General features: G+C 45.0%; 2 protein-coding genes across 5 annotated transcripts; one reads left to right on the forward strand and one right to left on the reverse strand.

Annotated features, from left to right (window-relative positions):
* Window positions 1-1799: 1799 nt before the first annotated feature.
* LOC120838748 (steryl-sulfatase) lies at window positions 1800-12960 on the forward strand. 4 transcript variants are annotated; one of them, XM_042288174.1, is made up of 6 exons: window positions 1800-2134; window positions 2271-2552; window positions 3844-3966; window positions 4864-5556; window positions 6614-6898; window positions 12103-12960. In XM_042288174.1, exons 2-6 carry the CDS (start codon window positions 2279-2281, stop codon window positions 12438-12440), a joined length of 1713 nt encoding a protein of 570 aa, XP_042144108.1. In that variant the 5' UTR covers window positions 1800-2134; window positions 2271-2278; the 3' UTR covers window positions 12441-12960. The 4 variants fall into 4 exon arrangements, with proteins under 4 accessions (XP_042144108.1, XP_040356357.1, XP_040064728.1 ...); XM_040500423.2 differs by having other exon boundaries at window positions 1831-2027; XM_040208794.2 differs by having other exon boundaries at window positions 1831-2027; window positions 2379-2552.
* A 1779-nt stretch (window positions 12961-14739) lies between these two features.
* LOC120838749 (gem-associated protein 6) lies at window positions 14740-24008 on the reverse strand. Its single transcript, XM_040208798.3, has 2 exons — window positions 23768-24008; window positions 14740-17813 (listed from the first exon to the last, which is right to left on the reverse strand). Exons 1-2 carry the CDS (start codon window positions 23923-23925, stop codon window positions 17411-17413), a joined length of 561 nt encoding a protein of 186 aa, XP_040064732.1. The 5' UTR covers window positions 23926-24008; the 3' UTR covers window positions 14740-17410.
* Between the last annotated feature and the right edge of the window lie 873 nt (window positions 24009-24881).

Raw genomic sequence — 24881 nt, forward strand, 5'->3', positions numbered from 1 at the left:
AGTCGAACCTTAATACAAGGTTCGTCGAACTTTCCACCAAAAGTTCGAAAAAGTCGAATCTGATCGAACTCGAACCGCGGCCGGTTCGCGACACCCCTAGTTTGAATTTTTTAAGAGTGCCTCACCACCCTCGGGAGGGTAACCCTCGTGACCCTCGTGAGGGTAGCCTTCGTGACCCTCGTGAAGGTGAGCATCGTGACCCTCGTGAGGGCAACCCTAGTAACCCTTGTGGGGGTAACTCTCGTGACCCTCGTGAGGGTAACTCTCGTGACCCTCGTGAGGGTAACTCTCATAACCCTCGTGAGGGTAACCCTCGTGACCCTCGTGAGGGTTACCAGGGTTACTCTAACGAGGGTTACGAGGGTAAACCTTGTGATCCTCGTGAGGGTAACCCCCGTGAAAGTAACCCTCGCAACCCTCGCAACCCTCACGAAGGTTACGCGCGGTTACGCCAACGGCGACGGCGACCCCGCTCAAGCCGGAAACGGGCGCCTAAGAGCTGCGCTCTAAAATGTGTAGTAGGTGCTACGGGGTCAAGAAATGTCACTTGGTACACGGTGTCAAACCGAAAGTAAGCGAGAAAGAGCGCCGGTAAAGTTATCGGTCCGCCCTTCTGGCTCCATGGATCGTCGTTATCGCAGTCAGCTTCACCTAAGCAAGTGGAGCCGGCCGCGGTAATGACGAATCGCACGCCCGGAAGGGCGGAGCGATAACTATACCGGCGATCTTTCCTGTTTAGTTTCGGTTTGACGCCATTTACCAAAGTGACATTTCTCGACCCCGTAGCGCCTACTAGGAATTTTTTTTATCCGAATTTGACGACACGGCTAGACCATACTGTGGTCGAGCTCCAATCCTCTAAATACAATATGTGCCCTCAAGTGAAAAATTAAAAAAAGTTTGTTAAAAGATTTTAGTTAATTAGCTAACTAATGACCTGATTTCATCTTTTTTCTAGAGGCCTCCATGGCCACTAACGCTTCCCCGGGACTCAAATTACTCTATCTCACGTTCTTTTTCTTTTTCTTAAATTTAGTGCAGCTAAAAAAAAAAAAAAAAAAAGAAAAAAACTCTATAAATATATACAACGCTATACGAAGCGTTGTATATATGGAGTGGAGCATACGGGTAATGTTACACTCATAAAAAAAAAAAAAAAAGACAGAAAGAAAGAGGCGAACACAGTACGAAACATTTTTGCCTTGTCCTCGCCCCCCCCCCCCCCTTCTTTTTTAAAGTTTATTTTCATTGACAACAAATTGTATTTGCGAACTTATATGTCGAAAATCGTTTGTATCGTCCTATCGTATGATGCTAAAAACGTACATTCCCAACTCTTTGAGCCAAAGCGGCTCTGCGATTTATACAAAGGGAGTTCGATCGATAAAGTTTGGATTTGGGTTTGTACTAGTTGGTTGTACATACCTAAATCTGCTGCGCTGCGAAGCTCTAGAGAACATACGCGTGGCCAGAAATTGAAGGGAAAACAATGAGTTACACGGAAGTGAGGAGAAACACAATGTACAAGAATGGGCGCAGACTAACAACTGTAGTCTGCGCATGAGTTTTTCTCCCGATCTCCATGTAACTCAACTCACTGTTTTGCTTTCAATTTCTAGTCACGCGTATGTTCTGTAGAACTTCGCAGTGCACCACATAGGCGATGAGAAGCTACATCGTAAAAAACGACTCAGGTCATTTTTAAACTACCCGCGCGGCGCTTCTGAAAACGAATTTGCGACAGACTGGTGTCGCCACCTGGTTGAAGTGGAAAACACCATTTAACCGGATTTTTCTCCATGTGACGAAAATATCCCGCAATGGTCGGTGGGTTCGGTCGCGAATCATCATTGGGGAGTGATAGCTCTGGAACATCGTGTTGGGAAAGCAGAAAGATAACGGAATTAGTTCGAGTATTCCTGCGATAAGTGTTAAAACAATGTCAGCCTTTCTCACCAACGTTTGCCCGTGTCATATCCTCTCGACACAGCCAGCCGAACCAACCTTTTGGGATTCATTTTGACAAGGTACTTACTGTATTACGTGCGGTGTACGGTTAATGATAGCCTTTTCTCGACAGGTGCAAGTTAGAAAGGGAAGAAAACGCATTTCTGGACAGGTGCAGGTTAGAAAGGCAAGAAAAGGAACCTCGTTCGATCACATCAATTGCTAGAAGCTGAATTCTCACGCCTCTCCGCGTCCTAAACAGATTGGAATACTAACAAGAAAACTACAACCGCTCATTGATTATAATGATTTCGATTATACAGTAGGCTGAATGATGACATCTGTGACAACTGCGTCCCGTTCTTGGCTGTTGCTGATCGCTGCAACGCACTGCTTGGCGACTCCGCGTCCGAACATCGTGGTCCTTTTAGCAGACGACTTGGGGATCGGCGATGTCGGCGTCTTCGGCAACGACACCATCTCCACGCCGAACATTGACAAGTTGGCGAAAAGTGGTGCGATGTTGACCCAACACATCACTGCAGCGGCGGTGTGCACGCCAAGCAGGGCTGCTCTGCTCACTGGAAGGTACCCCGTGCGGTCAGGTAGGGGAATAGACTGATTGCGCTTGTCGCTTTATGGCCAGCCGCAAACGGCTCACTCACACAACTAAAAAAATGCTCGAACTTTGAAAAAAAGAACTGAAATGTAATATTTAAACTGAACCATAGTTCAAGCATAACCAGCAAAAAAAAAAAAAAGTAATTTATGTAAACTGAACTACAGTTCAGGCAGTATCTTAGCAAGACAGGTGCATAGTGAAACTGGCTTTAATTTGTGCCACTCTTTCAGATCCAGGGGCGGATGCAGGAATTTCCTGGAGGGGGGGTCATCCGCCCCTGTTCAGATCAGTATATTATATTGCACATCAAGCAGCACCACTAGAAGATGGGCAGTAAAGTCGATCTATAAATGCAAATTGAATGTTGTCTTGGTAGTTCACAGACATGTACACATTATCCGCCAAAAGTAACTAAATACCCCTACTCGTTACTTGCTCAAAAAGTAACTAAATATGTTACTCGTAACCGATTCTCAAAAGGAATGCGTGAGTTACCTCAAAAGTAACGAGTTACTTTTCACGTTACTTTCACGACCGAATACACAACTGTTTTTGTTTCATGGCTTATTGTTTTCTTTTTAGTCGTTGCACTTAAGCAGTAGCTGCTTCTCCAATTTTTCATCAGTTATGTTTCCCCGCTTCCTTGAAAATACATCTCGGGCGGCGCTGAAGAGTCGTTCTAGTAACGCGCTCGAAGGAACGGCAGTGTTGTGCTTCTCGAAGAACTGGTGAATCTTCAGGAGCTGTCCCTTCTTTGAAGACAGCGGGTAATGGGTTCTGTGCCTTCCCGTGTTCACGGCCTCCGGGTTTACATTCGGTCCGTACCCGGTTCTAGGAGGTTCATCCAACGATCGTTATCTGTTCGCTGGGTGAAGGACATTCTCAGCAGTACAGCAACGTTTATCACTGGATGCACCAGTCGAACTGTTTGACTGACGTGTTCGGCATAAATATTGCTGTACTCTCATACTCTTTAGTTGTTTCTCGGGTTGCCCAGCTTCCCTTGTCGCAATAGACGCATACTCGGGCAAGAATAAAAACGAGGCCGTTTAAACGGTGTTGTGCACGTTACTCCTCAAAAGTATTGAGATGCCGTTACTCGTTACTTGGCCTTAAAATTAATTAAATATGTTACTCGTTCCTTTTTTTATAAAAGTAGCTGAATGTGTTACTCATTACCGAAAACAGTAACTAGGTAGAAGTAACTTGTTACTTGTAATGCGTTATATACATGTCTGGTAGTTCATTACATTCTGTGGTTTCTTGCATTTCAGGAATGGAATCTCATTTCAAAAACAAGGTGTTCATCATACTTGCATCTAGCGGCGGCTTACCTCCAAATGAAACAACATTTGCCAAAATTCTTCAGGAACAAGGATATGCGACGGGTTTCTTTGGTAAGACATTTATTTGCTATAATTGTTTTATCTGTTATAGAGCGCTTCAGACCTATAAAATGAGAATAGCCACGTAGCGGCTGACCTCTACACTGCATCAACTATGAGATCTGTTCTTATTGCAGCTTCTTCACAGGTAAGGACAGCCTATAAAACACCTTGCTCACTCTTACTTGTTGAACACCCATGTGCATGTGGAAAACATCATAGTGAAGCGCTGGCCCTTTCCCTTGACTTCTTGCTACGCTGCATGATGCTGTTAGCGTGAACATGACATTGGCGCTTTCGCGCTTTTTTTTAAAGAGTATTGGCGAGCATAAAATTTTACAACTGAGGCCAGTGCCCCGAATTATCACTTTTTACCACAAAACTATTTTTGGTGACAGCCCTCCGATTCTCGGAGAAAAACGAGAAAAACTGGCAATCACTGGTTTATGCTAACAGTATTGTGCAGTTTGCACGCAGCTTTTTGGGGGTGGCTTCAATCTTCACCCTTGCATGACACCACTAATACCCTTGAACTGCCAATTTGAAATTTTAAAATGCTACAACACACATTTACTGCCGTCAAGTGATTACAGGAGTAGATCAAAACAGCTGCAGACCAATCAACATGCAGTTATGCCATGTCAAACCCAAAAGTTTTGTGAGACATGCTGACACAGGTGTCTATTCTAATATCTGGAGATACATCCTGTGCTAATCATGGCCCACAGAGCATTATAGAAGGCTCTACTCCTTGACAAAATTTGCGTTAGCTAACTTATGATCGTATAAAAGGGACATATCCCATTTTTGTACAGTTAAGCCGTAATCTTCCCAGCCTTGAGTTCCAGCTATTGGACGTCGCAATCAAAGCTATTTCAGTGTTCTGAAGCCTAGCGACATTTCCCGCAGGGAAGTGGCACCTCGGCCTGTACTGTTCTTCCATGGGCGACCCGTGCCACCACCCGCTCAACCATGGCTTCGACCACTTCTACGGACTCCCGCTCACAAACCTCAAGGACTTTGGAGACAGCGGCGACAGCGTGGTTACCACATACTACCCCCACTGCCTCCACGCCTGCTACACCCTCATGGCGATCAGCGCATCCCTCTCCTACCTCCTCCTCCGCCGTGGAAGAGTCGTCCTCGCCTCCTTTGTCTTCACCCTCTTCTTTGTGAATCCTGGCCTGGTGGTGCTCTTCGTCAAGAGCATCCCCACCCTCGATGGCGTCCTGATGAGGAACTTGGATGTCGTCGAACAGCCCTTGCGGCTGCCGGGACTCACGCAGCGGATCGTGCAAGAGGCGGAGGGCTTTGTGCGCTCTGCGGTGGCGGACCGCAAGCCGTTCCTGCTCTTCGTCTCGTTTGTGCACGTGCACACCGCATTATTCACTCACCCTGCATTTGTGGGGTCGAGCAACCACGGCCGTTACGGGGACAACGTGGAGGAACTGGACTGGGGTGTCGGACATATCCTCGAGGTGCTCGAGGAGACGGGGCAGACGGAGAGCTCGTTCGTCTACTTCACGTCGGACAACGGCGGTCATGTCCAGGAGGTCGGGTTGGACGGACAGCGAGAGGGAGGGTACAACGGGGTTTACAGAGGTTTGTACAAGTTTTCCTGGCCTTTTTAACATTTTATTCGTCCATGGGTGTACAGTCTTTAGGAGGCTGAGAGCACGAGCTTATGCATTTCTAAAGTATAGTGCACAAACTCAACTTTCATTTGTGGTCAAAGTTTTTGGGGATTGTCATGCTGGTTTCGGCAGCAGATCTTTCATTCTACCTTGTTTTGGATGTTCGTGTTTTTGGCTTTCAAATGCTTTGAAATGTTAGCTTAGTCACGAATAAACAGCTGTATCTACTCCTTCACCTTTTTGATTTGGCACAAAGCTGTGGCAGAGCTGACTTATCCAAGCACAAAGATGTTACAATCGGTATTATTGATGTTTATTTGACACCACATAAACAATCGCTGCATTCACAGCTTCATGTCTAAAACAAGATGTTGTGAAAACAGGCTGTGAATATATCGACGGATGAACTTGCCTTGTTCAGAAGGGAAAAAAAACAAACCTGTATTGGGCGGCTTACGGCGGCGTTTCGCAGACGGTGCATGCTGTCTGCGAAATGCCGTTGACGGAGGTTGGTGGCGTGTCATCCATGGACCTAGGGCGTGCCAATGCTGAGCTTAGCTGGCAATCTTCCGAAAGCTTTTGACTCCTCTTCCTTCAGTGTAGTGCTCTTTCTAAAACACAATTTTCGAAGTGAGATAATTATAAAAAAAATAAACCAAATACAAAAGCACATATTTAAATCTCTCAGGACACCCATTTTTTTTACGGAGATGGTCGACCTAGGCTCCAGTTCCTCTCGTGTCTGACGTTGTACCATATGTTGGCTGCACACACAAGGCTGCAGGCACTGTTATGGCACCGTTTGCGAGGCACCTCCATAGGCCGCCCAGAACAGGATTTTTTTTCTTTTGAATGATCCAAGTTTGCCCGTCGATATTTTCACCCCAACTTCCAGCACCTAGCCACACTTCTGTAGCAAATCGCAACGCGACACATCGAAAAACCAACTTTTGCGGACCGTCTTAAGCGAGTTCGAAGCATTAGCATACACGCTGTAAAACACGTGGCCCATTTTTTCACTGCAGGTGGAAAAACGATGGGTGGTTGGGAAGGCGGGATTCGAGTGCCCACCGTCGTCTCTTGGCCGGGACGCATCCCAGCGGGACTCAGGGTGGATGCGGCGACGAGTCAGATGGACATGCTGCCCACCGTGCTGCACCTCGCCGGACTGGAGCCGCCCAAGGACCGGACCATCGATGGAACCAGCCTGCTGCCACTGCTCCGCAACGACACCCAATCCAGCCCCCATGAGTTCCTCTTCCATTACTGTGGCACCAACGTCCACGCCGTGCGTTACATTCCCCGTGACGGTAAGTCTGCTTCGACTGAAATATAGCTTTCGAATGTCGCCAATGCGCAAATCTCTAAATGTGTGATTTATTTATTTATTTATTTATTTATTTAAAAGTACCCTCAGGGCCCGAAGGGGAGCAGGTTACATCACTGGAATTCAACAACATACAATAAATAACAACCTATGAATGAAAAACAATATGTACATATTAGTGAAATGCTGAAATGTGAACATTGTTAAGGCAATTTATGAAAGCAATGCTGTCAGATATTGATACCACAGACGCTGGAAGGTGGTTCCACAACACTGTGGTTTGGGGTAGGAATGAATTGTGAAAAGTAGTAGTGTTGCATGAAGGTATGACCATCTCGTGTCGGTGATCGAGACGTAGTGATATGTAAAAAGGAGATGCTAATAGCTTGTCACGGAAAGTATGATTGTGGTAGTAGATTTTGTGAAACAGACACAAACGGAAGACTTCTCTATGCGATGCAAGATTAGGTAGGTTCAAACTTGATTTCACGGATGTTACGCTGGCAGTGCGGTGATAATTAGTAAGTATGAATCGAACGGATCTATTTTGAATTGCTTCGTGCAGACACCCTAGCAACGGCGTGAGCGTTGTTGCTAGGATGTCTATCACCTGCGCAGCAAAAATTAGTGATAGACTGAATCTGTCGAACTTCAGATTCGGCGAAGTTCGGCACATGCCGAAATGTACAAAAAAAGTTTGGCAAAGATTCGGCAAAAATTTGTCAAATGTTTGCGCACGCGCAGACGCGACAGCCATGGATCGCAAATGGAGGCCGCACAGTCGCGCGGTTACCATCGTATAGTTTAGTACAACCAGCGGTTACGGCGAGGTGTGGAGTAGGCGACACGGTAACTGCGTTTGTAAGCTTTTGCGAGTATGGTTCTCTTTAATATTTTCTGCCTCAAGAACAGATGATCGACCAGTAATTTACGCAGTCCACTGCGCAAGTGACAAATGATGCGGTGCATTCTGGATAACGTGATTTTCATTTGACCTTTCCATTGATGCAATGAGGTAGTTAAAGCATTGACTGACAACTGACAATTTCGCTCAGTGTTCGCAGCCGCATGCCGTCAAACGGGGCAGAGTCACGAGAGCTTGCCAGCATGTATAGGATGCAGCTGGCATCCTCGTCATATTGTGATACATATTTTCCCCCTTCTTTTCTTTCCTTTTTACGCACTTTCCGTAGTGTGTATATTCTGTGCATTTATATATCGGTTGTGTTTTTTCACATCTGGTGGCGGGCTGGCAGGCACTCTGCGTAAGGGTTTTCACCTATCTGCCTAGCCCCGCCAGTATGTGCAAATAAAATCATTATTAATATTATTATTATTATAACAATCCTATTTTCGGCTCACAAGTAGTTTGTGCCAAACCAGAATAATATTGCTTTTTAGTTCACGTAATTTTGCGATTTTCATGTATCTGCATAAAACTAAACACAGAACTATCATGTTCGACGTTGCACATCCGACATTCCTAACTCTCCCCATTTTTCTAAACGTCTGTGTGTGTCCTAACATTAGAAACCGGAATTTTAAAGGTTACAAACGGCACGTTGCAAATATCGAACGCATTTTCATGCAAAGCTGATGTCAAGTGACTCAAATCGGAAAACATGCATATTTACGGTAATATAATTAGTATCTCTTCTGGGGAAGTCTCAGCAACCGTTGCATTCGTTTTCGCGCACGAAACGGCGACTTCCAGAGAAAGTAACAATGCAGTGATTGCCTTTATTTTAACAATGTAAACACACCGATACAATTGTCTTGCAGAATATCACCTTATTTAGTAATAACTGTGTCAGCAAACACTACACATTGTATTTAAGTTAAGTAAAGAAAGCATAAACCTTTTTTCGTGAGAAAAAAACTAAATGTCAGCGTTAAGTCTGGTAACAGTGTATTTTTGCCGAATCCTTGCCGAATCTTTAGAAAAGTTCGGCTCCGCCGAATCCCAAGATTTGGCGCCAAACTTTTTATTTGGCGAAAGTTCGGCCCGTCACTATGAAAATATACGACCCGGCAAGGGGGGGGGTTGGTTTGCCCCCCCCCCACTCAAAAACAAGTTGGTACGCCACTGCTTACAGCGAGTTGAGAACTGGGTGAGTTGGTAGTTACGAGGAAGAAAAAACACAGCATCGGACAGGCCTTGACTCTTAACTAAAACAGAAAAATGAAAGCAATCTAGAGAATACGTGGCCACACTTGTCCGGTTACATGATGGCAATCATACGGGAAAATTAAAACGACTATAATCTTCATTTTTAATAGCATGCTGAACACGGTAAGTGGTACACTGCGTTCCTCCGTTCACGTAAGCTTCCATCACGAAATCAGAAGTGTTATAACCAGAGATCATGAGTGACAAGCAAAAAAAATTGTGTTGTGCGCTGCACTATCGTCTGAATACGTCGGCTATTATCATCATGTTTTTTTGGTCGTGGTCTATATAGTTTTCTTTCTGCTGGAGCTGGGAACAAGGATGAACGGTGCATCACATTCGAGCCGACCGCGTTATACACGTTCGCAAGCAGGGCACCCAGGCTCCGCTCATGGTGGCAAGCATGTGCAATCACATGTCTGGCAAATTTGCCTTCACGCGCATGGGGCACCAGTCGGGACAGCATACTTGCAATCGTCTATAACTTGAGTGTAGTATACATAAGTCCGAAACAGCTTCCGAGAGGTCTTGAAGTATGAGAAACACAGATGACATCAAACAGTCGCTGCTTAATTGCAGGTCGCAGCAGCTCTGACTAGCATACACATAAAGGCACCTTAGCTTTAACACCTTAGACCGCTTGTCGATACCAACTGTCCATCTGTCTTCCATTATTATTTTTTTTTCTCTTGGTCTGTGAGCAAGAAACTAATACAGTCACGCTGCGCCGGCACTGACTGCATCATATTATTTATAGCAGTCTGATTTGCTTTTCGGCCGGCAAATTTATAAATACACATTAACACTTACTACATTTGGTGCATATTTAGAAAGTGCAGTGGTAAAAAATAACATGTGCAATTTACCTTCCGTTTTGAAGCTTTACTTGCGACTGAGCGGGCTGTGTCGGTGCGTCGGCTCAGATGCGTGAGACGAGATCTACGTCATGCCGTCGACGCGCAGCTGATTATTAGTGTTGCCAAGGTGCTCCAGCCGGTAGTTTCGGTTCTGTCATGCTGCCGGAACGAAACTTGGATATGTGATATCTGCAAAATTATATATACACTACTACCGAAAAACAAATTATATCTCGTGATTCAGGGTCGCCGACTTTGACTAATCAGATCATAACCCAAAACTCGTAAAAATGCAGTAAAGTTGCTTTCTAATGCACCTAAATGAGCTAGGATTCTTGTGCTGGGTTCTATCATTGGCTCACTATTTACTAGTGATGGACCGAATCTGCCAAACGCCTGGTTCAACAAAATTCGCCAAAAATTCGGCTAAAATTCAGCAGATATCTGCGCACGTGCGAGAACGGGACAGGGCAGTTGGACGGGGCCATGGATTGCAAACGGACGCCTTGCTGTCGTGCGGTAACCATCATACAGTGTAGTACAACGAGCGGTTATGGAGAGGTGTGTTGAGTAGGCAACATGGTAACTGTGCGTTCAAGAGCCTTTGTGAGTGTCATTCTCTTCAATAATTTCTGCCTCAAGAACAATAGGTCGACCAGTAGTTTACGCAGCCCACTGAGCAGGTAACAAATGATGCGGTACATTCTGGATAGCGTGATTTTCATTTGGCCTTTCCAGCGATGCAAAGAGGTAGTTAAAACATTGACTGACAATTACTTTAAAGCACTCCTCACGATTATATCAGTCCTATTTTCGGATCACAAGTAGTTCGTGCCAAAACAGAATAATATTGCTGTTTTAATTGCCATAAAATACCGAACAAGTGCCCACTCAAAATTTAGAGATAATATCGAAAAAATGGGGGATGGGCGCTTGTCCGGTCATCAGTTTTACATATCAATCTGCTGTGCATATTTTCTCAGATCTTAGAAATTTTGGAATAGGCACTTAGTGCTGAATGTGCAGATGTGGGGTATTCTATGGTAGGGTTATTTTGCAGTTATCATGTATCTGCATAAAAGTGAACAGAACTATCATGCTCAAAGTTGCACATCCGACATTCCTAACTCTTTCCATCTTCCTAAATGTTTGTGTGTCCTAACACCAAAAACCAACATTTTAAAGGCTAAAAGTGAGACATCACGAATATGGGACGCACACTTTCATGCAAAGCTGACATCAAGTGACTCAAATCGAAAAACATGCATATTTGCAATAATAATGTTATCTATTCTGGTGGAGGCTCAGCAACCGTTGCATCCATTTTCGCGCACAAAATGGTGGCTATCAGAGAAAGTAAAAACGCAGTGTTATTGCCTTTATTTTAACAATGTACATACACTTGCAGGCTTGTGCTGATGAGGCTTCAAAACCGAAACTCTCATAGTATGATTCGTGATTGCACCTGCTACTACCCAACCTCATTGTCACGCCACTTCTGCAAGAATTCACTGTAAAATTGCCAGTAAACACCCTAGAATGCTACATAATATCACTTTATTTAGTAATAACTGTGTCAATATGCATTACGTGTTGCATTTAAGCGAAGAAAAAAAAAACTTTTTGCCAGAAAAAACAAAATATAAACTGTCTGGTAACAATGTATTTTTGGCGAATCCTTGTCGAATCTTTAGAAAAGTTAGTCTAAAGTTGGGCTCTGTTAAATCCCAAGATTCGGCAAAAGTTTGGCCCATCACTACTATTTCAAAAAGAGCTGTAAAATAATTTCACGATCTATTTGCGGCTTTTGGAATTGAACAACAGTTCCCTTTACAAGTCTCTAGAGCCATTGAATAAGCTACGCCTCAAAGTAGCAACACTTTGGCCAGCTTTGTGCTTGAAATCTCTGTTGCCACTTATTTAAAGCTTTATGTGATAACAAGGAAACTGTTTTCCATCCTCCAGAAATGTTACAACAGTATGCGACAAAGCAAGACGATATCGCCCCCCTGGCATCATATCTAAAGCTCAGGGAACCGCATTTCCGAACTGTAATGATTGCCAATTGCACTCGCTCTGCACTAAGCATTGAAATGGCGCTGCCCGCAAATAAATCAGAAAATGGAGTGCCAATACTCTAATCATAGCTTTTCCTTCCAGGTTCCGGAGTCTGGAAGGTCCACTTCCACAGCTCGGACGAGAGCCAGTGCCCGTACGTGTGCCACTGCTACGGAAGCTACGTGCTCCACCACGATCCCCCACTCGTGTTCCACCTGGACACGGATCCTTCCGAGAGAAATCCGCTGTCTGCGAGTTCCGATCCGCGGGTCCACAAGGTGCTGGCGGCCGTCAAGGACGCCCTCAGGGGTCACGAAGCGTCTCTCGATTCGCTGCCGCAGCAGTTCAACTTCATCAACACCTTCTGGCTTCCCTGGTTACAGCCGTGCTGCAACTTTCCACGCTGTTCGTGCAGAGAAGAGGACAGCACTCTGTTGTGATCGTTCCCGCAGTTTCCGATGCTTCATCTGCATCCCTGGACTGACCTGCTATTTGGGACGATTGACCTCGCGGGGGGGGCTCGACGCCGGCCGACGTTGATTGCATCGTACCATTCTTCTTTTCGTGAGATGTTGGACTTCTTTGATATGACGGCATTCACATTTCCCGTCTGTTTCACGTGTTCAAGCATGGGGGCAAGCGACCGGAATTGCTTGTTTGTTGGTCCAATTCAGATAGTTGTGCATATGTATAGATACATGAAGAACATATTTAGCAGTTGCAGTTTTAGGAATGTGAAGATTGTTTGGTGGCTTGTTTCTCATACGTTCCGTTTCGTCACGGCTGGCGAAATGCACAAGCGTCAACGTGATGTCTGAATGACACGATGAACTGGTCTGCTACAAGGGACATTACACATGTAAAACACATTTTTTATGGACTTCAGGATGATGCAGTATCATCTCATTTTGTTTGTTGCACCTCTGTGGAAAGTTATCTATAAAATTGTTTAGTTATGAATGGGTCACATTTGTTTGTACAAACAAGATACAATAATTGCTTTGGACATGCCTTCACACAACTCTTTATGCATAGATCTGTAGGCGGTATAGGAGCACAAGCAATGACCATCATCATCTTTGAACCCAGCATTAAAGCAACACCATGAACACGACGTGGGAGTTGATGCATACATTATAGTATTTGTGTATTAAACAGTGAGCATGCATTTTCACAGTAAATGTCAAGCTGTTTTAAGTCTAAAGGCTATGCATAATCGTGATCCAAGCTGTTCTTAGTCTAAAGGCAGCGCGCTAAAGGGGGTTAGTTGCAGTTACCGGAGCCAAAGTATAACGAGGTTAAAAATACAGTTGCACATTTACAAAATCACCTAGTCAGTTTGCTACACCACCATTTCGACCGAGGACGCCTCGGTTGCATGTGAAGCGATTCTCGAGTGGTCAAAATTAATCCTCTGACATCCGCTGGTGTGTGCCAGATGCCATTCGTTGGCTTGGCGCGTAAAGCACCAACATTTTTTAGTTTGTTACACCACAATCTTAATGCTGAACTGAAATCTGGATTCCACGAAACACGGCGGCAAAAGCGTGCAACGGGGTGCTACAAACATCAAGACATCACTCATATAACGATATATTGGACGGATGACCGTATTTCTCAAGAAAAGGAGGCACATTGGATAGATATGCTAATGTCTTGTTTCTCCGAGAAGGAGAGGGAACAGCCTTGCGTCTTCTCCGCCTCGCCGCCTTGAGGGGGCGAAGCGAAGAGAGGAGGAAACAAGATATGTTGACGTCACGCGCCTCGTCGGCCTCGTTCAATCTCGACCTCTTTTCCCAAAAATACGGCCGTCCATTCGATATATGGCCTTACGAGTAGTGTTGTAGGGACTGTAGCGTCCTGCCTAGAACTCCTTCATTGTTTTCTGAAATCCAAATTTCGGTTCACCAACCCTCTAGTCAGGAAACTTGTTGCATTATGAGGATCCTTCCCTGAGGACAATTTGAACCACTGGTAGGGACCCAACTGGATTGGACCAAGAGCCTAGCTGGAAAGCTAGAGTTGTCCGTCCTTGTTTCAAAATTTCGTTGAGCGTTCAGGAAAGTATCATTGCTTTTTCAGAATTTCAAGAGACATTAATATGAATGTCAGATTTATCCCGACCCCAAAATGGCAGTGCAACATAAGCTTTATGGAGAGTTAATTTTCACAAATCGGGCACAATTGCCAAAAAAAAAAAAAGATTGTCTGTAAACTACTTCAAATAATACCCAGAATCCATGGACGGATTTATATTCGGTTGCAAAATCTCCTTGCGCAATGTCGTGTTATCTTCCTTTGTCTTGGCCCGGATCGGAAGGTCGAAAAGAAAACTAACTCACATTGGTAAAAAGACAATAAAAGGGAGATTTAATACTTGGTGCGAATTGGGGTGGCCACACAGGCTGAGTTCACGTTCACTTTCGCCACACAGGCTGAGGTTCTGGTCCTCTGTCGCCACACAGGCGTTACGGCGCAGCGAGGTGCATACTGCGTTGTTCGCTGAGAGAGTCTCCTCTGCGAAGACTCCGCCCGGTAACAGCCAGCTCCGCGTAACATGATCCATGGGAGCGGCCTCGGTGCTCGGTGCCTCGCTCGGAGTTCGGACGAAAGTTCTTATACGCGTGCGCGCCGCCGGATATTAGCAATATATGTGACGCTTACTTGGAAAAGTCTACAGTCGCACTTTAAAAGGTTCACCACATATTAAGCCCATGAATATAGTTGTTTGCAGTAATAGGCCTTTTGCTAAATTTCTCGAGCACCAAGGAGCTCCATGCCACGACTGTAGTTCTACGTGCTGGCATCTGCTGCAGTAACTCTAAGCTAAAAATATAAAGCAAATGGCATATGGCACATACATTCATCAATGCTTTATTTTGATTGTTTATTTGAATCTTTTATGAAGGTAAAGCAGGAGCATGTATTTACATTAGAGCACCGTGCGGGCCGCTTTCTTGAGCCCAGGCCTTGCCCAGGCCCGGCGTCATGGTAATTTACCCTCCTGAGCCTGGCTCAGCTGTTTGAAACCAGTCCCAGGCCTGGTCCGAGCTTGAACAATTTCTGTGTTGCGCGGCCCGGCCCTTATCCAGTGTTATGTTGTCTAAACTTTGCCACGTAGAGTATGAAAGTATTGTGCAACATAATTTTATGTACTTTATACCACTGTTGAAAGTATATTGCTGATACGCAGCTTTTTCCTTGTATATCAGAACCTGACGGAGCTATGAATAACACAAATTTAACAGGGCTAGTCAAATTGTGGCACAAAAGAGGGATATTAGCCTAATAAATATAACAAAAGGTAGTACAGATGGATTCCTCAGCCTATGGACCTAAATAAACGACAACTCCGACCTCGATTGTTTTATCTCCACGACAAAGTTCAACGGCATTAACAAAAGTATAAACTATTTAAAGCTGTTTGCATTCTGGTAGGTTTGATTCTAGGTGAGAAGGTTTCTTCTCGGGTCGTCGCTTGCCTGGAAGACGCTCACGTGTCTTTGTGCACATTGTTAATGTGCCGTTTTGTGGCACCATGTCACAGTGTCAATGATGACGTTACGACCATTGGCATGGCTAGCAAATTACGGCATGTGGTCGAGGACTTAGCTGTGTGAGTATGAGACATGTGAACAGTTATGGCCAGTTTCGTCCAAGCAAGCTGGGAACATCAGATTTGGCTCCAGATTGGCCGTCGCTGCATGTTGCGCACCCACCTGTTGTGATAGCAGTGTGCTCAACTCCTCTATATGAGCATTAAAAGGTCACGATATTGGACTTGTGTTGAGTGGTACGATGCCCAAGAAACACAACATAAAATATTGTAGAGGCCGACATGCTGCACTTGGAGAGCAAGGCGAGAACTAAATGTGTCGGCTTGCGATGCATCCGAGACGTATTGCCCTTATCGTCGTGCTATGCTTTCCATATATTAATCTATCGATCTACAGAGTGCCGTAATTTCTCCCAAAATAAATTATAACTGTGTACATAATCGCGTTTCATTTCTCTCGCCACCCAGACAATGTTTTACGTAAATATATGCAGCGTAGTAAAGCTACGTGTAACGGCGTCCCTCTCCAACACAAAAGACGTTCCAGCGCTGTAAAGCAAATTGCACACACACGAGCGCTCGTGAAGTAAACGGAACTCTCGCCTCAGGTTGGAGTCCGTAGCAACATTCTTTCAAACTTGCGACACGAAAATCAAACGCACCTACACTATGCTCGTGTTTTCTTCGTCGCTTAGACAAGTTGAACGGCATTAACAAAGGGGAGATGAACTAGTTTCACACTGAATTTCCACACCGAAACCAGACCTACTATTTACACTTGTTGGCGGGCCTGGATCAGGCAGCTGCCCCGAGTTTGCAGGTATAACCCCGGGCCCGACTTAGGCCTACCAAAAAACCACATTACCCGGACCAGACTTTTAAGTAAGCCGAGCCTGTGCAGTGCTCTAACCTACGTCCCCAGCATTCGCTCTGGTTGGGTAATTTAGAAGATGGTTTATTTGAGAGACCTAGCTACTTGCAATTCATTACTTTATAGTCTAGCAAATTGACTACTATCACTATAACTCTAAAGGCAATAGTACGAAACATGTTAGCTCCCAGTTTTAAATGGCAAAAATGATGGTGCATCATACAAACATGTCACAACGCGTTGTCAACATGATATAATGCAGGCAGAATAGGATTTACTTTTTATTGTTTCAGCTGCTTGTTAAAAAGAATGTTTCAATTTTTGACTCGAGTTTCTTTCCCTTACTATGATACAGCAACCCAACCAGCACTGCAGGAGAGCAAACCAAGCATGTGTTCTGACAGTTCTCAATTACAACTCCTTGAATAAAACATGTCACACAGAATATTTGAAACATTGCAAACCACAATTTTCCTAAAGTCCCAACAGTATTGCCTAAGCTGCTCTTTGAATTTTATTTCTAATTTTGATACAACACTGCCAACATGTTTTCAAAGTGCTTCGATAGTCATATAACTTGGAGATGGCCCGTCAGCTCTCCTAGTAAGATACATCACATTGTCATTGTTTCCCGAGATTTCAACTTGCAAGGTAAGAAATGTAAAAAAGGCATCCCATATAAGCTGAAGGATTGCATTTCTGCTCCACCCTTTTTCAACTGCACGTTAAAAGCGACCTGGTAAAAATCTAGAGTTTAGCAAACGCCCTATACTGCACTCACCCCCAAGCCGACAGTGCGGTGGGAGCTACGCACTTGCTGGACCAATTGACCGCCTCCCTTTCATCAGCTGACCCCGCTCTACGCACACGGGAATGGGCAGGGGCGTGATCATGTGGCAAAAGATAAACGTGTTACTGGTCCAACGAGCCAAGCTACCACTGCAGCGTCCGCCTGGGGGTGACCAAAATATAGCGATGTCGGTCTAGCTCACTGGCTGGTAAGGACTAGTCCAAGACTGCACGTCGGCCGGCATGGAACAGATGAGTCCGCGCACTTTTCCCAGCACGATGGGGTTGGTGCAGTAGCAGTCGTCGGCCCCATACGGTGGCACGAGCCTGACGGCATTCGAAATCACGAGCACGTTGGGATCCTCGGTGCATTCCTGCACGGGCACTCGTCCGATCTGCAGCCAAGATCGAAGGTTCTCCTTTCTCGTCTTTAGCTGCTGGGGGCTCAGTTTTTCGCGGGGTGGAACGAACAGCTGCTCGATCTGCTGACGCTCTTCCGCGGTCGCGTCTTCGACAACGGTGATGGATTTGATGGCGTGCCCCATGATGACGTTCACTGTCCTTGGCTTGGCGTCTTCAAAGAGGACGAGCACAACACTGCGAAGGCATAGTAAAGAAGTGTCAAAGCAACGGGTATCTTTCTCAATTTTATACACACACTGACCTTTCCCTGTCTGCGCATAACATAATGTGGCACAGCAAAACATAGCATCTCGGGGAGTAAAGGCCGGCGAACACATTTAGGTTTAAGTGTGATTGACTGCGTTGCAACTTTTTGTAACTGCTTTCAATGCACTGGCACGCTGGTGCGATCTATCGGGTAATAATAATAATAATAATCATAATACAGTCGACTCTCATTAATTCAAACTCGAGGGGGGCTGGAAATTTGTCTGAATTATCGGGCGTTCCTTCCCATAGAGACGCATAGGATGGGACCTGCACGTTAGTTTGAATTATCCGAAAGTTTGAATTAAGAGATTTTGAATTAACGAGAGTCTACTGTAGTTTATTACTTTCCTTCGTACAAAAATTCGGGTCCGTCACAGCCTAGGGAGCTTGTAGGCTCTGGAACACTTCGGGTCTGCAAATAACTAGACTGAAGGTTTTGCAGTTTTTACGAGATCAAATCTACTACACACCATCTACGAGAAACGGGTGTTTGCGACATCGTCAGAAATATTTCAAGCATGTGGTGAAGGAACGAGGCATAAAATCTATAGAGATTGGAATTGTTCCAGTGCTTCCCGATAGGACTAAAGACACAGAATCTGGAGCAACCTTTTATGTGTCGTATAGCCTTAACAAAAGATACTTGTTTGCACAAAAAGGAAAAAAATATAATAAACCACGGACACGCTTAACAAGTTTAGTCTACAATCTGCATGCCCACATCATGCAAAGTATCGCCTGTAAGCTTGTGCCCATGGTGTAAAGTAGCTATACCCGTGAACATCCAAAGTTTCTTCTGATTGTGTGGCATTGTGGCCATTGTGGCTGTAAGTCACCTAGACATATGACGAGAGGTTGAATTCAAGCGCATTCACTCACATGGGCTAAAAACGTGGCTCATGCATAGGGTTCTGTGTTTTCGGATAAACCCGGGAGAACTCCAAAAAAAACACCTGCCGGTAAAATTTTGGTAAATTACGATAAACTTCAAATTTTGATGTGCCGAGAGAAACCTAAATAAAGGCGGCATTTTACAATTAAGTCTGATCAGCGCACAGGGTCAATGGTCCCGGGAAAATGCCACCACAGTTATCTTTCAAATTTCGAATCATTGACATAAGGTTTCTTATCGCTTATCTCGTCAAGTTTCAGGACGAGATGTCATTGTACTTTTGGGTTACGACAAAAGCCTCTGTAGAGGTTTCCAGTTTGGGCCATACTATTTGTGTTTTAAGAGGGAGAGGTTGTGTTTTTATAACGGTGAAAGCTATGGACCGTAGTGATTGCATGAAATTGGGAAGAGGGGCAGTTGAAACTTCCCTATTATATCCCTTACCACTCCACCTTGTGCGGCCGTGGGGTAGCACGGAATAGGATGGGAGGAATATGTGCTTCCCAGCGACTACCTCCAGGAATTTATTTTTAAGGTAACATTTATCAAAGCCACACATGTGTGCAACTTTCATTGTGGGACAAATTAGTATTGCTAACGGCAATGGCACCAACACCAAATCCAGCTGAAAAAATAATAATTGATATAAGCGCGTTTTATTTTTCTTTATCTATACTCCGTTCCACCTTCAGTCCGAGCACAGTGGATGCCACAAACTATCCCAGCCGATCCAGCGCCGGTAGAAAATCACGTAACCTGCCCGTTTGGGCAGAGCAACACAGGCAGCTCAAGGTCACATGACACTCTCTCAACACTGGATTGGCTGGGATGGCTCCTAGTGTCCGTTGCGCTCGGACTGAAGGAGAAACAGAGCATAGCATACGTTTGCACCCAAATATTATTTATTTATTTTTCATAGGAAACACTGCGAAATTAAGCTTTGAATTTCGGAGATTTTGGAATCGAACAAAAATAAACTAAAATAGACTCCGGAAAACACCCTCCGAATTTGATGAAAAATAAATTCAGGAAACATGGAATCCTACTCATGCAGTCTTTGAGATTCTGAATTGTGTTCTTGGTTCGTTTTCAGCGTGGATCACTTTCCCTGGCACTCTTGGAATGAATGAGAATACGAATTAAAGTGAACTTAACACTTAAAAACAAAACTTTTTGGTTTAAATTGAATGAACAGACTGCAAAGAGGAGAGAACACAGTGAGGGAACTAGCAATACCAGAGGAGGCCAGAGAGACTGCGGACAGCTGTAACGCAATCGAGCGTTTGTGGGTGTCTAAAAATGCTGTTTAACTTATATGCTTGATTGGCAAGCTTTTTGAGCCAAGGTTCAAAATATTCCCTCTTTTATGTCACTTGTCTAGTAAGTATACCACTAGTCATTATAATTTCGTAATTTCTGCATGATTAGCGATTAGTGATGACAGCTGCGAGAAGCACAAACACGTGTCATTGGCAATTTATTTATTTATTTATTTTTTTCACCTGTGCTTCTGCAATTTCGGCATGCTCCCGTGTAAAAGGGAGTACCGTGTCGTCGTCGTCGTCGTCAGAATCTCAACCCTGCCCGGCTCGATCTGGATGAGCATGGTACCGGCATACAGTTGTGTGGTCCATATCACGTGAGCGAATGGCGTTTTAGCGAACAGTGCCATTTGATCGAATCAATGTTTTAGATACTAACGGGGGCGCGCGTTAATCCACCCCCCTGCGCTGCGTTCATGCCGCTTCGCAGCGGCAGTCTGTGGGGGCTCAGTACAAAAATGTTATCCCAAGTGGCCTACCCGAAAACACCGCCTCATGTCGGCTGACCATTCGCTGTGTCTTTCGATGAAAAGTCGGCGTTTGCTAAAGGCCCTGTCACACTGAGGCAACAGTTGGACAACTCTACCTGGCAACACGAGGAAATCATGTCGCCGGTGGCGCTGTCACATCGCGGCAACAACAACAGTCAGGCAACATGTTGCTGCCGCCTGGCAACCGTGTTGCCCGGTTTGTTGTCCGACCACCCTGTCGCACCGTGCTGACAGCGGGGAAAATACGGGGAACACTTCGCCATCTTGATTGTTTACCATCATTTGTGTGCAGCGCGGAGTCGCTGGAAATGTGACTCTACAAAGTGCTAGTGCGTTTAAAGGGCCGGAAAGTGCCACGGGACGTCATCAACCAGTGGCTTTGATTAGAAAACTTGACACAAGGAGTATTTCCCCCCTTTATTTTATGAAAATGTGCTTCATCCGATGACAAAGCAGGCGGCCCTAACTGATAAAAGAGAGATTGCTGATATATGTTCGAGATATACGCTACTGTATGAAGTGTTTCTGTTCGGTTCTTTCTTTCATGCAATTCCTATTTCTACTGTAGAATTGAGTTAGCACCGGCCATACCCCAAGGCATCTTTTGTAGCGTGGTGTTGAGCTGAACTGGCAGTGCTTAAAAACTGGGACACCAACACGATTGGCCTTCATAACAATCGGTGGAATAAATATTTTTCAATGCTGTCTATTTGCCTACCGCCTGCTATGTGATTGCTTCATTCCCCAAAACATCCTTAAGATTTTCGAAACAAATCAAGTGTCTAGTAGCGGCTGTTTCCAAGTTCCAAGCATCAACAATCATGATTAGAATGATTGTTTTAATGCTTCAATTTTTTATTATTTGCTTTCCTAGATTATTTTTATTACACTTTATCAACGAGTGAGTAGGCACGCCATTTTATTTCACTAGCAGTAATGTGAGATTTCAACACCAGTCGGAACATTCACGACAGTAGCTGCGACCATTTCGACAATCACTTTCCGTAATTGCACAGCAAAATCAACAAAATATTTTAGCTGCACACCAGTCTTTTTCATGCCTTCATTTAAGTAAGACGTTATTGATAGGGAACTAGCTCTGTCATCGAACCTATCTGTTGCAGTGTTGCCAATTTAGCGGTTTTCCCGCTAAACTTAGCGGTTTTTGGTTCTGTTTAGCGGGATAAATTATTGTTTTGCGGGTGGCGGGATTTTTAGCCGGTTTTATGTAATCTTGGTGGTTTTTTAGAGATATAGAAGTTTTCTATCGATTTACTGGCAACTATGCATCTGTCATATCCCTAATCAGCTACAGTCGTCTTTGCTTACTATCAGTAATGTTCTGGTCATTAAGAGTAACGCCTGGACGTTATCAAAACATTAAGGCGTCAAATATTGGAACATGCCTCCCTATTTTGTGCGCGCACGTTTGAACAGCGTGAATGTTCCAATGTTCCTTTGATGTTTTTGTCACTGCGTGAAATGGGCCGGGTGAAGCCTGCTGAAAAGTTTAGAGAAGACTGGCTACAAGACCCCAAACTTAAAGACTGGCTACTGAAGGTTCCTGGTGATAGCATACCGGGGGGGGGGAGGAGGGGGAGGAGGAGGAGCCAGGTGCTGTTATTGCAGAACGGAACTACCTGCGAAGCACGTGGATTTCGTTGCGCACGCTGCAACAAAGAAGCGTGTTTTGGCCGCTGCACCTTTCTCATCTGGCAGGCAGATGACTCTACAAGATGAACGGAAGTCTGACCAGTCACGCACTGCTGAAGGGTCCCTTGCCATGTTCGAATGCGCTCACTCGGCAATTTTGGCTTCAGATCACCTGGGTGAACTGTGAGGTGGCGTGACAGATAATGAAAGGAAAGCTTCTTTTCAGATGACATTGATATGACCTATACTGCTATTATACCTTTGGGCAAGAATTAAAGCAAAACAATTGTTTAAAAGTCATTTTTGCGCTGTTTTTCGATTTGGCGGTTTATAGCGGTTTTCGGGATTCCGACTGCGGGTTTTAAATTTTCGAGTTGGCAACACTGATCTGTTGTCGTGGTGTCCAGCGCAGTCAGCGGGGGGATGTCGGCGGCCTCGGGGTGGTTGAAATCACAAAGCGAAGACTGGAGGAGTTCTGGTGGGGGAAAACTGTGAGGAGGGTGGGGGGCAATGGCAATCAAATTTAGGTTTTTTTTAGGGATGTCGCGAACTTTTGTCGAACCAGATTTTTTGGTCGAACTTTCGGGGTTCGACCGGGTCAAACCGGTTCGACGAACCTTCGAACTTTTAACCAGATTCGACCGGTTCGACTGTGTGGACGGTGTGGCCAGACCTTTATAGAAGCATGTCGAAGTTTGGAGAAATGTTTTTTTATGAGAAGGGTTATTTTTAAATTTATGAACAGTTGCAATTAAAGAAACCAATTCTAATCACTGAAGAAGTTAATAACTTAATTGTTTTGTGCTGTATTAACTGAAATAACCAATCAGCGCTGCACTTCATTCATCTCTTAGCCATTATCATCCAATCCGAAGCCAACTGGCCAGCCTGTCGCGCATGCGCACACGAGTCGAACCTCAATAGAAGGTTCGTCGAAATTTCCACTAAAAGTTTGTAAAAGTCGAACCTGGTCGAACTCGAACCGCGGCCGGTTCGCGACACCCCTAGTTTTTTTTTTGTTTTTTTTTTCATTCTGGCTAGATCCAGTTTTGTTAAAACTGTGATCGCCCGATACAAAGGGTTAAGCCACCATATCCATATCCATAGCCGGCCCGAAATTCGCTCAGCCAGCGAATTTCAGGCCGGCACGTTGTCCAACACAAGTTGCTGCTGTTTTTGTTGCCGAAAGCTGTCATACCGAGGCAACATTTTCGTTGTCGTCCTGCTGTTGCCGGGATGTGACAGGTTTGTCGGAAAACACGGGAAGCGAGCAACAAGTTGCCCGACTGTTGGACAACGTGTTGTGTTGCTGTTGCCGTCGTGTTGCCTCAGTGTGACTGTGACATGGCCTTGAAATGTCGTTCGACAAACTGAGTGCCACGCTAGTATCACCGTGTGTGATGCACGTTAAAGACTCCAAGCGAGCAGGAATACTGGACTGACTAAATTTCTAATTTAACCTCTCGCTGTCTAAGCATACACACAACGCAATTCGGCGTCAGAACGTAGGGGAGTACTTGCCTTTCCGACACAGGGTCGACAGTCTTCACGTAACCGGCGAACACCTTTCCGTTCACTGTCTCGACACGCACTAACTTCTGCACGTACGAGCGAAATAAAACAGGATCGTTGGTAAATACCGCATGCCCGCCGCTGACTGGGCAACCGGTACTTGTCATGGTGTTTTCTTGTAATATCTGGAAAGGCTCGTTTTCAAATCAAAGCGCTTGCAGCGTCCACCCAAACCACGGTATCCGCCATATTTGTGCCAAGGTGCTATGAATGAATGGAATGCAAATGGTCAAACCAATTGAACGGCTAGAGACTATATACCCCCAGGGCGATCACGTTTGGGTAATATGTACCGCCATCTAGCTCAAAATATTTGTAACACTGAAAACACCCTTTCGTCAGCCTGCCTGCTCGTGGGTGCGTTCTTACTTCTTGGTCTTTTATTTTTAACATTGCTGTCAGATGTCGTAGAAGACCAAACGAGCCTGACTATGCGCTATTTGGCTCGATATTTGGTCCGGGGAGGGGGCGCTTTTAGTGCCACTTTTCCAGCACTTTTCTAGAGGTTCCACTTTTGCTCGACGAAGTCTTGACTTTTGTAATCTTATGGCGCGCGCAAACAACGTAAAAAATAAACAAAAACTGCCCTTGTCTACTTACTTTCAGTTTTAGTTGGCCGTGATATCAGGACGTTCAATTTTGTTCTTTTGGTTCTTGCTTTGGGTTGTCTCAGCCTGTCGAGGGAGACACCTACTTAAACTCCCTAATGCTAGAACCACACAACCACACACGAATGCACATTATTATATTTAACGTTTGATCATTTTTTTTAACAGTCGGTAGCGTAGCGCGCGACAACTCAAAGCTCGGCGAATAACGTAATCTCGCGAGGGTACTCAGTAGGCGCTGCCGATTTTAGCCGTCCCAGTGTTGCCTCATTTGGCCACGGTGGCGCTGATAATCAACCGTTGGTTGCGCTCTGTGGAACTCCCGCTTAAGACAAAAATAAATCAATAGGATAGATGAATGAATGCTAATGACTGCACTCTTTATAACGGACGGTAGCCTTTGTCATCTATCCTGAAAACCAAAAGCATTATTGCTTCCCTCGCCCTTCTAAGCC

This window comes from Ixodes scapularis, unplaced genomic scaffold (genome assembly GCF_016920785.2).
Source record: "Ixodes scapularis isolate PalLabHiFi unplaced genomic scaffold, ASM1692078v2 PGA_scaffold10__122_contigs__length_95168666, whole genome shotgun sequence".
NCBI classification, from domain to species: Eukaryota; Metazoa; Arthropoda; class Arachnida; order Ixodida; family Ixodidae; genus Ixodes; species Ixodes scapularis.

What these genes read in the sequence shown, in the direction of transcription:
- LOC120838748 (XM_042288174.1), top strand. Translation starts at nt 2,279, where the DNA reads ATGATGACATCTGTGACAACTGCGTCCCGTTCTTGGCTGTTGCTGATC. An exon ending in AAGGTACCCCGTGCGGTCAG is followed by an intron (nt 2,553 to 3,843) that starts GTAGGGGAATAG and finishes CTTGCATTTCAG; the next exon opens with GAATGGAATCTCATTTCAAA. An exon ending in GCGTTACATTCCCCGTGACG is followed by an intron (nt 6,899 to 12,102) that starts GTAAGTCTGCTT and finishes TTTTCCTTCCAG; the next exon opens with GTTCCGGAGTCTGGAAGGTC.
- LOC120838749 (XM_040208798.3), bottom strand. Translation starts at nt 23,925, where the DNA reads ATGACAAGTACCGGTTGCCCAGTCAGCGGCGGGCATGCGGTATTTACC. An exon ending in GTCGACCCTGTGTCGGAAAG is followed by an intron (nt 17,814 to 23,767) that starts GCAAGTACTCCC and finishes ATGCCTTCGCAG; the next exon opens with TGTTGTGCTCGTCCTCTTTG.